The sequence below is a fragment of the Anguilla rostrata genome, chromosome 10, assembly GCF_018555375.3.
Source record: "Anguilla rostrata isolate EN2019 chromosome 10, ASM1855537v3, whole genome shotgun sequence".
Classification (NCBI taxonomy): domain Eukaryota; kingdom Metazoa; phylum Chordata; class Actinopteri; order Anguilliformes; family Anguillidae; genus Anguilla; species Anguilla rostrata.
The window spans coordinates 6,159,050-6,174,702 of NC_057942.1; the positions used below are offsets into that span (position 1 = coordinate 6,159,050).

At 49.9% G+C, this 15,653-nt stretch overlaps 1 protein-coding gene across 1 annotated transcript in view; it reads right to left on the reverse strand.

Moving 5' to 3' along the window:
* Positions 1–15,653, reverse strand: part of kremen1 (kringle containing transmembrane protein 1) — a 56,693-nt gene that overhangs the window by 6,785 nt on the left and 34,255 nt on the right. Inside the window, exon 4 of the mRNA XM_064353693.1 lies at positions 563–687. Coding sequence (XP_064209763.1) covers positions 563–687 — 125 coding nt within the window. The remainder of the gene's footprint in view (positions 1–562; positions 688–15,653) is intronic.

Here is a 15,653-nt window from a genome sequence, read left to right on the forward strand (position 1 = left end):
GCAAATGTAACCTATGAGGTATGTTTTAAAAAAATATATATATTACAAAGATGAATGTTGTCACGGAAAGATTTGTGAATGGTTGTGCTGATTTTTTAAATAAGTAATGTACTGCAAAACAGATTATGGTCAATGATAGTTAGATGAAAAGTTAAATACACTGCACAATATCAGCTACACAATGCTACTTGTGCTAAGCTACCAATGCACATTATGAAGAATAACTGTTCCGTATTCACATCCAGGGGGAATTATCTACAGACAGGTGAAACTGTTTGGGGTTCTAACTGCTGAAAGCCTGGGCAGCTGGTCACTGAAACATACACAGCTGAGAAAAAATGAAGAGTCGACAAAGACAAATGAGCCAAACTCTGCACTGTGTTGAAATAAGTGAAAGTACAAAATTATATACAAGAGTAAGAGCTGATGTGATCCAAAACTGAACAAGAAAAAAAACAGTTAAAAAAAAAAAACACAGGAAACACGGTGGACCTTGTTTGAAGACCACATTGCAGTACAGCGGGTTTGTTTTTCCCGTTTTTCCCTGGGGAGCCACGCTTACCTTGTACCTCTGCCGGCGGCATAAGCTGATGCAGTTCTGGATGGTGAGCTTGTTGGAGGTCTCGCTGCTCCCGGTCAGCGTGGGGGGGTCGCCGCTGTCCTTGAAGCAGCCCAGGTTTCCAGGCACTGTGGAGAGAGGAGGAGGGAGGGAGGGGGGGTTAAAAAAACAGGTTTTGGGTGCAGGTACCTGGTGTCAGCAGGTAGGGCGGTTCTCCAGGTAAGGGGGACGAGATTAGCAACCAACAGAAGGAAACACCTGTCCGAGGCAGAGTGCGATTTTCTGGGGGTCCGCGTACTCTCTCTAGAGCAGGGGTTTTCAACCATTTCTGATCCAGGGACCCCCTCCTCCCGCCCCCCCAAGCAGACTCAAAGGCATCCAGGGAACCCCCCATCATAACTTCAAAAGGGTTATGTTTAAAAACAGTCACTGCATATCAAGTCTGGCCAGGGACTCCCTTCAAGGACCCCCTTCCCTGTAGAAAACCCAGGCTCTGGGGTTCCTTTCAGTGAGTTTTGTGGAGGTTTTTTTCATGTCATGACTGCGTGTTCCTCCACTGGCCAGGTTCCAGGGCTCCTCCCATTCATGCTTTTCAAAGGGGGTTGGGGTTGAGGGGGGTGATACCAGCTGACTGGGACGCGAGAGTGGATCTACAACCCCCCCAGCCCCAGTCGAAAATCCTGTTAATTGTCACCAGACAAAGGGAGGTCCCAATGCGTGCGTATGTGCGTGCGTGTGTGTATACACACGTGTGCGAGTGTGTGTGGTGTGTGTGTGTTTGTGGGGGGAGGGGGGGGGGAAGAGGGAGAGGGTGCTGGAATCTGGAAAATCTGCACTGCTTGTGGAGAATCTTCCCTCTTTTCCCGAAAGCTGTGTAGTGTGAATGGAAGACAGACCTCATCCCCCTGCCCTCCCTCTTGTGAGGTCTGTGCTGTGTGAAAGGGAGCGAGCGAGCTCATATCCTTCAGCTGCAGATGGCGGCTGTGGGTTCGAGTGTGTTGCATCAGTACCCCCCCCCACCCCCCCCACCCCACCCTCATGCCCACTTTCTCCAGCTGGAGGGGAGACAGATGGGTTCCATGGACGAAATAGGTTCCCGTGGCGATGCCCGAGGTGAGACGGATATTAATGGGGGGACAGAGCAGACACCCTCTGGTTGCTCAGCCGGGCACACGCATGGAGAGGAGTCGTCTGCAACCCGGACCGAGGCTGAGGACAGACCCGAGCATCGACTCCGCCTTGACCCGCGAGTTTGACGGCCTTGCACTTACCGCTTGGCGGGTTCGCCCGCGCGCGGAGGGCAGCCGTCTCCAAGCCGTCGGTGGAGGGGTGGGGTGGGGGGTTGGGGGGAGGACGAAACGCGAGTGCCGCGGTAAACAGGAGGTTCAGACAGCCTGTTTCTGAATCACCGCAGTTTTTCATAAGGAAGCCCGGCACACACCCGGCACGGATCACGATCAATGGAGCGTGTGTATGATGCGAAGGAAAAAAAAACGACCAAAGAAAGCGTCGCTTTGTTCCCGAACCGTTGTCAGTTGAAAGGGTGAGGGGGGTGGGATGGTGAGGGGGGTGGGGGGGGGGGAGGCTGAGGGAACATGGAGAACCTCGTCTGGAATCCCAAGCAACCCATTAATATGACTTCCACAACGTTACCTTGATTATGTTTTCATATCTCGGTGCGCTTGACTGACATGAAATAAAAGCGGGAGAATCACACCTACTTTCTATTCTCTGCCAGTGCGTGCCACCTCAAGCTATTCTCCTGAAAATTAGCATTTCTGCAGAGCTCGCGCAGTCAGTGAGCTGGGCTTGCGGACGCGTGACTGAAAAAGAGCGGGAAATCAATGAGGACTGCCCCAAAGTGCTAACGGCGGATTTCCAGAACGACTGTGATTTCGTTCGCTACATCTTAAAAGGCGTCCAGGGTTACCGGGGGAGGAGGAGGTGAAGGGGAGAGCCTACAAATTTCAAAAGACGACTAGAAAAAATGTGTCAAGCGCTAAGCTTCAAAAACATCCCCGTGAAGGAGGAACATCGGTTCCCGGATCAAAAATGGTACGGAGGCAAAACCTCAAATACCCGAGGTGAACCGGTAGTCTGTGAGGCGGGTGACTGTCCCGCCTCGAGCGTTTTTCGGAGAGCTGGAGCGCTCCCAGGCGGCCGTCGTGCCTGCACTCGCGCTCGTTCCTCTCCTCTCCTCTCCTCTCCGCGCGTCGGACGCAGACGGCGCTCGCCGTCTCGTCTGGACGATCTCCGCGGAGCGCGATGAAGACCACACGTGCGCTCGCCGGTCTCTGCCAGCACAAACATCTGCCTGATACAACGTTGCAAAAACCAAAAAAAAAAAAAGCCAATCTTTGTATGTAAGACTTTTAGTCATATATTTACACCTAAAATCCTATTTCTCACGCTTTTGTTGGCAAATATGAAAAAGATTGCCAGAAAGGTGAGGCAGTTTGACTCATTTCAAGAGCTGCCAATGAGGTAAGACCAGTTTCACTTGCCAAGCAAAAAGGAAACTTAAAACACGCTAATATTTTCTACTTGAGAGAAAGAAATAAGATGCTAAGTCTCATTATAAGACACAAACCCTTGTTAAGGCGGACTTTTATTTTTTTCTCTGCGCAGACACCCCGGCGTACCGCTAACCGGAGCGTTAGCGCCTGGCACAGCCGCCAGCTGAGCGGGGCGCGATGGCAAATCCGCGCGGTTCGAAAGGTCAACGCCAAGAGATCGGGGAAAGCCTCCAAGACAGACGGACGGCATCGAGTCAAGTCGCGGGAGATCACCCGCTCGCGGATTTATTTACGAGGGGCACACGCATTCAAACGATCTCGATTATGTCGTCCATCACGGCCGCGGCCGACGGCCCGCTCGGCTCGGTCGTAAATCACCGCGGTTACCGTTTTTATGGCAGCGTTAAACGCGGACGCTTTATGGGGGATTAATGGACTGCAGCACTTCCAGGGGGGCGACGACCGTTTGCTGCGGTAAGGCTTTTCCCGGAGAACCAAGCGGCGTGCGGCGTGCGGCACACGAACGACGGCACTGACGGCGGAGATCTGGAGCCCTTTAACGCCAGGCTTGTGTGAGAGCGCGAGCCAGATGTTCCCGAACGGCCCTCTGGGTGCTGCACGGGCGTGAGCCGTTAAAGAGGGTGTATATTGTTTTTGGACTGATACAGACAAACACCTGGCTGTGCTGTGAGTTAGCCCCCCCTCCTCCCTGTCCCCCGCCGACCCCCCCCCCACCAAACCCCACCCCCTCCACCTCCACCGCACCGCAGCCCCGGGCCATGCAGGTACTTCTTCAAAAGCATTTCCCCAGTGCTTTCAAAGCGAGGGGAAGTGTTTCTCTGCAGGGCTATGGCGAGATTAAAGGCACCAGGATATTTTTTTTCCCTTCTTGACAGGAAGACTTATGACATATCGCTGTCAACTGACCTGCCTTCATCCTCCTGGACCTCCTCCTCCTCCTCCGCTTTAAAACGGGGCGCTCTGTGGCTGCCCCGTGGACACGTGGGTAATGCGAGCGGAGCGGACGCATTCGGCTTTTGAATCAACAGAAATCAGGACTTGTTTGTTGCACAAACACGGCGTTCGCTGAACATCTGCGGCACAGGTGCGAAAAAAAAACGTCCATATTTTCAGCCACTTGCATAAGAAAATTCCTCTTTCAGCGAGTCCGAAAATCTTAACAAGCTGAGGGGTCTGTGATTGGGTGCGTGTGAGTGTGCGTGTGTTTGTGCGTGTGTGCACCTGTGTGTGTGCGTGTGCATGTGTGTGTGTGTGCGTGTGTGTGTGCACCTGTGTGTGTGCATGTGCATGTGCGTGCGCGTGCATGAGTGTGTGCTTTGTGTGTGTGTGTGTGTGTGTATGTGTGTGTGTGCATGTGCATGTGTGTGGTTGCAGTATGACAGAAGGCGCTGGAATGCACCAGCCTGGTTCTGTGGACACCCAAGAACCCCCAAACCCCTGAAAAAAGTCACAGAGCAGAGTTCGGGTCTCGTGCTCGACCAGCGGAGGGCAAGGTGACGTCCGCACTCAGGTGCAACATTGAGGGGGCGGGGGGGAGGGCAAGGACTATAGAGCCAAAAGGGGCTCAGAAACTTCTGGAAAACATAAATAAAGCATGTAGGCTTGCTAAACAGATCACAAGGGGGTGGGAGGGAGAGGCAGAGGAGGAAGAAAAAACAGAACGAGAGAGAGAGAGAGAGAGAGCGGAGATAACAAACACGACAACTTCAAACGGCGTGGTCTTGGCGAGCGCGCCTGGCAGAGCTGGCGGTTGGAGGCGTCTGCCCTAGGCCTCTCCTCCTCAGCATTATTAAAGAAGGTAAATTACAGACATAAATTGCGCTTGACATCCGGAGAGAGAGAGAGAGAGTTTTTCACGGAAGGCCCGTGGGGCGTGGCCTCGCTTTCGAAAACACGTTCGCGCTGAGCGGGCGGCCTTCTCCGCGCCACGCCCCTGACTGCTCCGATGCGGCCGATTTTAGTCGAAAGGGGAGAGAAGAGGGGGGAAAAAAAAAAGAGGGAGGGGGAGAGGGAGGGAGGGAGGGAGGGAGGGAGGGAGGGGGATGTGTACGAGGAAAGAGAGGATGACTTGTCATGGTTAATAAGGAGGCCCATCCCCTGGATCTTTCCAGACAATATGTGTCCCTCTTGGCGAAGTACTGTGGCTACCTACCGATAATGAACCTCAGGTTCATTCAAGCGTAGCAGCAACAACAAAAAAAAAAAGATAAATTCTGTCTCTGCAGAATACAGGCAACATCATAAAACCTCTCTCTGACAGAGAATAAGGAAGCTTGCGTTCTGGTCGTTCTCAGTCCTCCTCTCCCCAGTCGGAAGTCAGAACCCATTACAAGAGAACAAATAAAGGTCAGCTAACAAGCAGCGATGCGACAGGGAATAAAGCGTGTGTGGATTACAACATTTGTGCCGTTGTATTGTTTGTGTGGGTTCAAAGCCTAGCGTGGGGGGGGGGGGGGTTTCTCCCGCCTCCGGTTCACACACACACACATAGCTTTTAAATTTTGTTATTTATTCTTTACTAAAAACATTTCATCATTAACGGAGGCCAATCATCTGAATGCTAATTTCACATGAAAGGCCTTCAAAATTCCGTCGTCATAAAAAATCGTGTCATTTAACACAATCAATGACCCACCAAGGCATAACACACAAAAAAAGCTACACTACAATACTGAGAATTAGTCTCTGTTGCATTATTAAAAGGATGAATGGTTTGTTCCTGGCAATAGTTAACAAGAGTCAAAAGCATCAATAACTTTAAAAGTGGCTGTGTTTACCGTTGTGTGTGTGTGTGCAAAATTATTTTGAATTTCGAGTAATACATGGAACTGACATATTTATGAGCCATAATTCCCCTCGGAGAATTTTATGTTTGGTGTAAAAGCGAGGGCTGTTTTATGTGCCCGCATTTGCTTTTATTATCTAAAAATCAAAAGACGCTTTGCACTTGTCTCTTTACCACAGGCTTATGAAAGCGGCTCGTCGATTTCATTATTGTGAGTTCAGCCACCATAACAAGTTCTCTTAAATTATAAATGAGAGCATATGTTTGTGTCTGAGTGTGTGTGTGTGTGTGTGTGTATGTGCGGGTGTATGAGTGTGCGTGTACGCGTGCGCATGCATGTGTGTGCGTGCATGCAAATGTGTGCATGTGTGTGGGTGTGTGTGCATGCAAGCGTGCGTGTGTGTGTGTGTGTTTTCAGGGAATAAGCAAACAGCGCATCCTTTATCTTCATGGTGCTCTAAAATAAATATTAGCTTGAAGGAATATTATTTTTTACAAGAGTACTTTTCACTGGCATGAACTCCTTTGTAAACAGAATGTTACTAAATACATTATTACTGATACAAATGATTTGTATAATTAACATAACTTAACCATTATTTTTATACCTGCTCATTGCAAACACCAGATTAAAACTGAAATAATGTCACATTACAAATTACCTGACAATTTTTTTTTTCTTCACGTGGCTGAACTTAAACACATTCTTTCTTTTTTTTTACTCTACTTACAAATCACTGGTCTTTGTTACCGTTAAGGAAAAGAAAAAAAAGAAAAAAAAAAAAAAAAAAGCAGGGCTAGACTTCAGAGCTGTCCACTCCTCTTACAGGATAAAATTTCAAAAGAAGTTTGGAGTCGTCCGTGCCCTTGCGGGGACCGTGTTGCAACACGACCGAGCGGGAGCTGATCAATGCCTTCGCCCCGGGCTCCCGGCGAATGACTAACTGCCTAATTAAAGGAAGGGAGGAAATTTTACTTTGAATGAATAATTAGAAGCTTTCCAGAGCTTCTGGGCCCTGCAATAAAGGCGGTTGAGAAATTGTCGCTGGTGCGCGGGGGGGGGTGGAGGCGGGGGGGGGTGGAGGGGGGGGGGGGGGGGGGGGGGGGGGGGGGGGAGATCCCATGTTCCCCCAGCGGTATCAGCGCGGGGTCAGGGGGAGAGCGCGGTCCCGGGCTCATCCAGATGGAAAGCTCCTGGCTTGACTATTTTTTTTTGTTTTTCTATAGCGCCCTGATCCAAAGCGCTTTACAATTGATGCCTCTCATTCACCCATTCGCGCACACACACACACTCACACACCAACGGTGAAAGGCTGCCATGCAAGGTACCAATCAGCTCGTTGGGAGCAATTAGGGGTTAGAAGTCTTGCTCGGGGACACTTCGACACGCCCAGGGTGGGGGATCGAACCGGCAACCCTCCGACTGCCAGACAACCACTCCTGAGCTAGGTCGCCCCACTCTCATCCCACTGGAGTTAACAGCTCCTTAAAAAGTCACGTCCATCCCTCACCACCTGCTCTCAAAACTGAAGATATACACATTTGCAGTTTTTTTCCCCCCACCCCCTTCCCTTCACCCACCCTTCCCACCCCACTCAACAGCAAAAAAAAAAAGAAAGAAAAAAAAGGGGAAAAAATGATAAGGTTTTGGTAGCGCTGTCATGTTTTAGGGTGAAGCGGAGGAACACGGGTTTGGGGGTTGGGATACGGTAGGAACCTCGCCCTCGCTCGACAGGCGCCCGACCCGGCGGGGTAGAGCTAATTCGTTTAAATGTTCGTCCCACGGACGCACAGCCTCGTGGACGCCCCAGCACTTTCCCTGACAATGGAAATGGGGGGGTGGGGGTGCAAACAAACAGCTCTGTGCCACCGCTGTGATCGAAAGGCTGCCTGGTTCCTCAGCTGGCCCACTGCTTGGTACGGTCATCCAGATATCGCAAGCGATCCCGTTAGCCAGATCTGTGCCGATTCTGGTCAGAAGTCAGCTCAGCCGGGTGAAAACTGGCCCAGATCTGGTCCGGAGTCGCTTCCTATCTGGGATACTCTCCTTCATGCTTCAAAGCTCCAGTATGGACCAACACAGACGCCGTAGACAGTAGATCCTGTGTCCTCTCAGTTTTCTACAGTCAACCCTCCTCCCTCAACACTGTTGTGAAAATATGGCAAAGACAATCCCCCTTGTAAGGATTTGAGTAGGTAAGTAGTGACAAGCAACCTATGCGCAACCCTGCAACAGCTCACTTCCAATTATAGCTAACTATCAAAAACTACATTTCCGCAGGGCCAATTGGTTCTTATAAGCACAATGCTCCAAATGGGTCCACACTGATCATAATTCTCCTTAAGGAGTTAAGGATTACCAGAAGAAGAATTGGGAGTAAACTATACCATATTTTTTTCTGTTATTGCTTCCAGCAGAGGTCCGAATTCTTGCCTCCATTGATGCCATTTAACAGGCATACTTGCCTGCCACTGTCATAGCACGGCACTTCAGCCTCGCAGTAAACTTGCGCAAGAATGTCGGACGTGGCAGGAATCCAGAGCCTTCTGCGAAAACACGCGCGCAGAGTGCGCCCGGAGAGAGGAGGCCCTCGCCGATGCTCGCGTTCACGTGGCCAATCGCAACTCGCGAGCGGCAAGGTTCACCGTCGCACACGACAACAGCCCGAAACGTGACAGGGCCCTTTTCCCAGCATCCCTCTGGTGTCCCCCCCCCCCCCCGATCCGCCTTCCCCTTCGAGGGGACCTCACCGTACCGCCCGCTTGTACCCGCGCGTAAACAGGAGGAGGAATTCCTCCCTCGGGGCAGGGAGCTAAAGGTCACGGAGGTCTGACAGAAACCAGCTCAGATCACCTGCACAGGGGGCGGGGCCTTTGACAGGTGAGTGAGACTTGTTAAAAAGGGATCAGATTCAGGGCCTGTGCTCAACCCCCCCACCCCCCCCTCCCCAACACGGCCGACGCCCCTTGGGAGGCCCAAAACCTGTTCTGCCGTGCTGAGTCTACGTGCGACCCACAGCGCAATACATCCAGCAGTCTGGACTGCCGGAGAAAAACAACCAGGGACAGCCGTTATGTGACCATACTTACGCACACAGAACACTAGAAGTATGGAAGGTTGAGTATGCATGGGGAAACTCAAATATTTGTACTTTTTATTTTGGCAAATTTCAACTTTTACATTAGTTTTCACTTACAAATAAGAGGTTTAGATAAACAGGACTTGTGTGAGGTAAATTTAACGTGCATCTTGACATGCCCCATAGACACTGTTGTGAAGCTACTGACATGGAGAAAAAAAGAAACCTTTGAAAAACCAAAAAAAACTCAACAAAGAAGCAGGTATGTAAAATACTACCAGAACCACCAAGGAATAATGCAAAATAAGAGCCAGGTTGAAAAAAGAAAAACAGAATTATTCTTCAGGTTTGAGAGAATCACTGGTCAACATGTTAGGCTTTGTGCCAAAGTTACTTAACCAGAAAAACCTCAGAAACTGTGTCTTGTTTTACAGAGCAGCAAACAAAGAGGTGTACTTCTCCAAGATACTGCCAGGAATAAGAACCACCACCCAATTTCAAAACCGTAAGCCAGAGAATCTAACTGCTAGTCAACTGGCACTGACTTTGTGTCAACACGGCTGGACCAGAATCCCATGGGGGGAACTGTACCATGTTTCACAAAGAGAGAGGGCCAAAGTAAGGAATGCGACTCCCTGTTGTTCTGCATGGCCTGAGCGATACCCTCGCATTCGTTTACTTCCCTTCAGACCCTGAGAAAAAAAAACTCTGCGTAGTGGGAGTGTGGGAGACATCTTAGAACAATGGCTCCCTGATTACCTTCACCACAGATTTTCCACACTCACCAAATTCCCAGCTCTGCATTCTTCGTATTTAAAGGCCTTTCTACTGACCACTTAACCTGAAATATTCCATGTTTAAGAATCTTCTGAAAAGTCATGAACCTTCTAAAGCCTTGCAATTTATTTTGTCCCCTGTAGGGGACATCAGCAGCGGGTCTCAATGTGAAGAACCATATATTATCCTGTGCAGAAACCTAGACTACAATCAATAAAGACAGTCAATAAAAATAAATGATATTTTTGAAAATATATTCACTGTGACATGTTTTTGTCACCCAAGACATCAGTGCTACATCAAAAAGAAAATTTCAAATATTTCAAACAATTTTCTGCTGTTCTCAAGGGATGTGTGTCATGTGACCAAGCACCATATTTAGGTAATGGATGCCCTGCACTGAGACACAGCACCAGAAACTCACGTTAACAAGCAGAGCGTCCCGCAGCTAAGAGGGCAAGCAGATGAAAGGAGCTCAGGAGCTGAGCATCTGTCCAGCCTGAGGGTCTGCGCCTTTAGCCCCCCCCCCCCAAACGCCCCAAACGCCCCAAACGCCCCCCTCGGTCACTGGGAGTTATCATATGTCACATGCGGTGAGATTTAATGCTCCCCCCCGTGATACAGGGAATGGTTCCACTCGCAAGGAGAGGACTTTCCGTGGTGCGAAGTGACCCCCCCCCACCCCCACCCCACAACCGCCCCTCTGGGGGACCGAGCTTGGCACGCTCAACCGATACCCCCTGTAATTCAGTTTCTTGCAGAAGAAATGCCTTGTCTTGTCTGCATACAGCCCAGTAATGGAAATGAGTTCGCGTCTAGAGACTAACCTCACCCCCCTGTAAATCAATCCACATTCAACCTTGACGGTTTTGGTCCTTGTACCTCGATGGCAGTTGTGACAGGGTATTTATTTCAATAGTTATCGTTTCCCCGCGCTTTTTGCATGAACGGCCTCTGAGCGGGCCGGGTCCTCTAAAGTTTGTGTGTTCGAGTTTTGAGCCCCTTGTTGGGTCCGCCTCACACCCTCTTATGTCCATTTCTGTCCATTTAAAATGGGCTCAGTCGGTAAAATGAAAAATGGCTGACGTGTCGAATTAATGAATCTAATTAATGGTCATATAAAGTGGTAACGAGATACTCAGAGTTAAGCTCAGTTACGCTTACAATTTTTATCCATCACTAGGATTACTGTTACTTTACAGAGTGCTTTTCAAATTTATCCACCAGATAACTAATCTACAAGACAACAGATTATGTTACTGTCTTAACTGTCTCAACACGGCAGTAAGATAACATTACAGCGACAACACAACTACTGCACTACTACTATGACTATTATTGTTACTACTACTACTACTACTACTACTACTGTTACTTCTTCAAGCATTATTGTTCTACATATTCTATTAATTGTGTATAAATACATACATAAAATATATTGTTGAGAAATTTTCAACTTAAAATATACCATCGTTGTCACATTCAAACTTAATGTATTAGGCTAACCAGGATAAAATAGAACACTCTGCTCCCGGTAGAACAGCAGCATTTGACCTTTGACCCTGAGACAGAAAGTCTGGTGCTCTGAGCATCACATCACATGATGCCCCCCCCCACCTCCTGCCCCCCAACAGACACAGAATGTCTTCTGCCTCCAGGACCCCTGGGAAAAGGTTAGGGAAGCCACATGCTCCTGAAACAGCAACACAGATGTGCTTTTTTTTTTTCCTGACTGCCAATCGGCGACAAAGAACGTTCTGGAAAAGAAAGAAAACAACGAGGCGTCCCGGCGGCTGTAGCTGGGGTCCCGGGCACACGTCGCACACAGGGTGTGTCACAGTGAAAAGAGGTCAGGTGCGCACGCAAAAAGGAATGTAACAGCGGGGGGAAATGTTCAGGTTTGGAAAGTAAAACTCCTCCTCAGTATTTTGTTCCAATCTCTTGGATTTGATAATTAGCACAATTCTTCAGCCAGGAGGGAGAACTAATTAATGAAATCAGCTGGTTGAGTTCACGGGTGGAAGAAACACATGGCAGGACTTCTACTTTCTGACCCCTAGACTTTCCAGCTCTGGAGGATAACCCAGTTGATCGATACAACATGGTGTTAGCATTATAGGTATGTTTGACCAGAAATTAGTCCATTAAAGCCACAACAGCCTATTAAATGCACAATAAACAGAAAAAAACAGACAGTCTAATGAAAATATACTTTCAACCTGTCTGAACCGTAAAAATAATGGATGGATATGTGGATGGACAACCCTTATGGTTCACTGAACGGAAGACATGTAGATTGGAGTAGGGGGCTTGTCAAGAGGACTTCACTTTTTGGGACAGGACTGAGAAAGAGAGGGCTGCTTTCCTGACGTCTTGGAGCTCTGGGAAGGTACTGATGAGACACCCTGAAAACAGACCACACTTTACCCTAGTGTGGAATGTGCCGGAGGCGTCTCTGCCTCCCCCTCCCTCAATCTCTCTCACTCCTACTCGCAGCCTTTCTCTCTCACTCTCTCTCCATCACTCTCTCGATCTTTCCCTCTCACTCACTCACTCTTTCTCTCCCAATCTCTCTCCATTCTCCCCCTCCCACATTTCTATCTCAGCCTTTCTCTCTCTCTCTCAATCTTTCTCTCGCTCTCTCCCTCACCCTTTCTCTCAATCTCTTTCCACTTCCCTCGCCCCCACTCCCCCCCCCCCCCCTCTCTCTCTCTCCATAAATATACAGTTGGAGAGTTGTAATTTAGTGGTGCAGAGACCTTAAAAGACTCCACGGGGATGGAATGCCCCGAACTAGCGCGGCAGGTTTTCCCGCCGTATTTGGCGGAGAGAGAGAGGGAGAGAGAGGGAGAGACGGCTCCTCGTTCACCTGCCCCCGGGGGCCCCTCGTGCCCAGCTGCTCGTCTGATTCGCCCTCGCAGGGTTCACTCAGAGGTGCGCCTGACAGCCGCCAATCAGGCGTCGGCTTCTGGAGAACCCAGCGGTTTAGACCGGGGCTGCCCGGCCCTCCTGTCCCGCCCTGCGGGTTTTCACTTCAACCCCGAAATTTGGCACACCTGATTTTGCCAATTGGCAGCTCGACGAGATCTCTGGCTGTTGAATGAGGTGTGCTTTGTTGAATGAGGGCTGGAGTGAAAACCCGCAGGATGTCAAATCTTCAGGAACAGGGTTTGGGCAGCCCTAGTTTAGACCCTGTGTTTACAACATGGGGTCCTTGAAGGCACTGTAGGGGGTTTCTTTGACCAGACTTGATAGATGTAAATATCGCATAAAACCTTTAAAAATCCCTGTTTTTAACTTTATGGGGAGGGGAGGAGACTTTTGAGGAAGTTGTAATTTCAGTTACAGGCCATTTTAATATCATCGCGGACCGATATGCTAAACAACACACACACAGACAGACACACACAGGCACGCGCATGCGCGCACACACACACACAGCAGAAAGCAGGCAGTCCAGGGCGATCCTGGTGTAAATTCTGTGCCGGGTGTTGACGAGGCCCTTTGGTAATTTTGGGCGAAGTGGAGTGGGGAGGGTACAGTGATTTATCGGATGCATTCTTCACGCCCCATTACCCGCCGGTGCCTGGTGGGGAGACAATCCAGCACCCTTCAAAGGGAGACAAAGAGTGGGGGACTGCGTCCCAATAAATCAGCCTGGCGAACTGAAACGTCCCTCGTGGGGTGCCTGTCCGCCCTCGACGGGCCGAGAACACCAGCAGCGAATTTCCGGCCGCGATAAAAACCCGCTCCGAACGCGGGGCGCCGCGCGTACGGCCACGGCGGGGCGAGCAAGGCGCGCGTTTCGCGTTGGAATGTGCGATGTTGGCGGTTGAGATTTGTGGCGAGGGGACATGGGTCTGTTTTTCTTGCTGGAGCCGTGACATGCTACAGCGGGTGCCCAAAGCCAGCGGAAACTACTGTTGCCGTGCCGTTGCTAAGGCGATAAAGCGACAGGGGGAACACCGCGACAGCAGAGGGATCCCCCCCCATGCTCTGGAGGAGGGAGCCAGACACAGCACCATTAACGCTTTAAGGTGTGAGATCACAGATACGTAATTAGAATGTTCTTAGCTGAACATTCTAACGCTGATGTAACAATCAGCATTAGAATGGAAACTGAAAGTAAAGGAGTTCTAGAACACTGACTTTCCGAAAAAAAAAAAAAAAAACCTGCTCTTCAAAGGGTTAAAGGCAGCACAGGGCCATAGAGCCAATGGCCTTGGGACATGGAGGAACCTAGGAATGATGGGACAGACCAGCCAAAACTGACCAATGAGAGACAACCCAGTAAAGCGAGACCATTGCTAACCAATGGAACTTTCCTTAGCTCATGGGAGCAGAAGCTTGAGAAGCCACAGCAGAACAAAAACAAACATACAAAGACAGGAGGGAGGGAGGAAGAGAAGGAGGGAGGAGGGGGAGTACAGGAAAAAGGGGGGAGAGACAGAGAGAGAGAGACGAACTTAAGAGCTGAACTCAACATAAAATGTTTTCAATTGTTGCCTGTTCTTGGGACAACGCCTTGAATAAACGTGATCACCTTGACCCCGCCCTCTTTTCTTCCTCAGCCTCGTCCTGCCCTATTCTGTAACAGTGAAAGGATGACCTGAAATGACAGGCCTCTGAAGGTTGTCTTTTCAGGAGGCGCACCGGGCCCGAGAGCAAACTAAAGGCGTCCCTCATTACCAGACAGGTCTGGGTGTGCACCTCCTGTCGCAAGCACGAAATTCAAAGGCGCGAGGCATAATCCAGGCTTGGCAACGGCTTCCAGCGAGCTGATAGAAAATCAAAACCCCCCAAAAAAAAAGAACGGTTAGAAGGCGAGCTTTCACAGTTGTGTGTTCTGGATATCTCGCTCAGGGGGGGTTTTTAGCTATCGCAGTACACTCCCGATTGTGGGGGACGAAACAGGAGCATGCTGGCTGCATTGTGTGGGGAAGGAAGGAACGCTCAAAGCGTTTAGAACCGGGACACACGACCACGGGACGAGTTAACCCTCTGAAGAGTTCATGTTTTTTTCTTCGCCGGAATTGGGTGTTTTTTTCTTTCTCCCCTTCAAAAATTCAGGTTGCCGCTGTATCTAGAACGACCCTTTACATAGTTCGACTTTAGCGAATTTGGCTCGGTAGAATGCTCAACGGTCACGATAGAGACCGACTTCGTAAGTTAAATACATTCCGATCTCTAACACAAACCTTTAGACTAAGTTTGAACGTGGGCGGGGGGTCACACTGCGGAGGCAGACGACCACGACGACGAGCGCACAGCAGCCAGGGGCCTGACAATGGGATGGCGCACATGCGCCGCCGGTTACGATCTTCAGGCTCAAAGCAGAGGCGACAGGGGGCGGCTGGAGCTAACCTCCGCGATTCAGACGAGCTCCACGGACGCAGAGGCGACGTGAAAAGGCCATTTGTGCGAAGTAGGTCACTCGCAACTCCGGTTACAGACAGTGTGGGAGTTGGAGTGTGTGTGTGTGGGGGCTGACCAGCAGGGAGCCTCATTAACACTCTGGCTGACGTCCAGATGGGTACTGACCAGCCCACCGAGGCTCTGCTCTGGCCTGCCATTGGTAGAGCATCGTGTGTGGGTAAGACATGTGACCTAACAAAAGGTCATGTGACCCGCCCAAGGCAGTGGTTCCAATGCTGTGGACCAGGGCTCGTCAGGGGACTGTGGGAGGGGCTGAGCCAGGTCATGAGACGCATGATGCGCGAAAAAACACAAGGCGCTTTATTTTGACATCCACAGATGTCTCACACGCTTATACACTGGCCCCTCTATACTCACAGTGTAGAGTCACAGTACGCAAGAAATTGTTTTGTGTTTGCTGATACACTTTGGTGTCATGTTTTTTTCAGATTTTTAGATTCAGATTAGAAAACTTTATTATCCACTTCTGGAAATTTGTC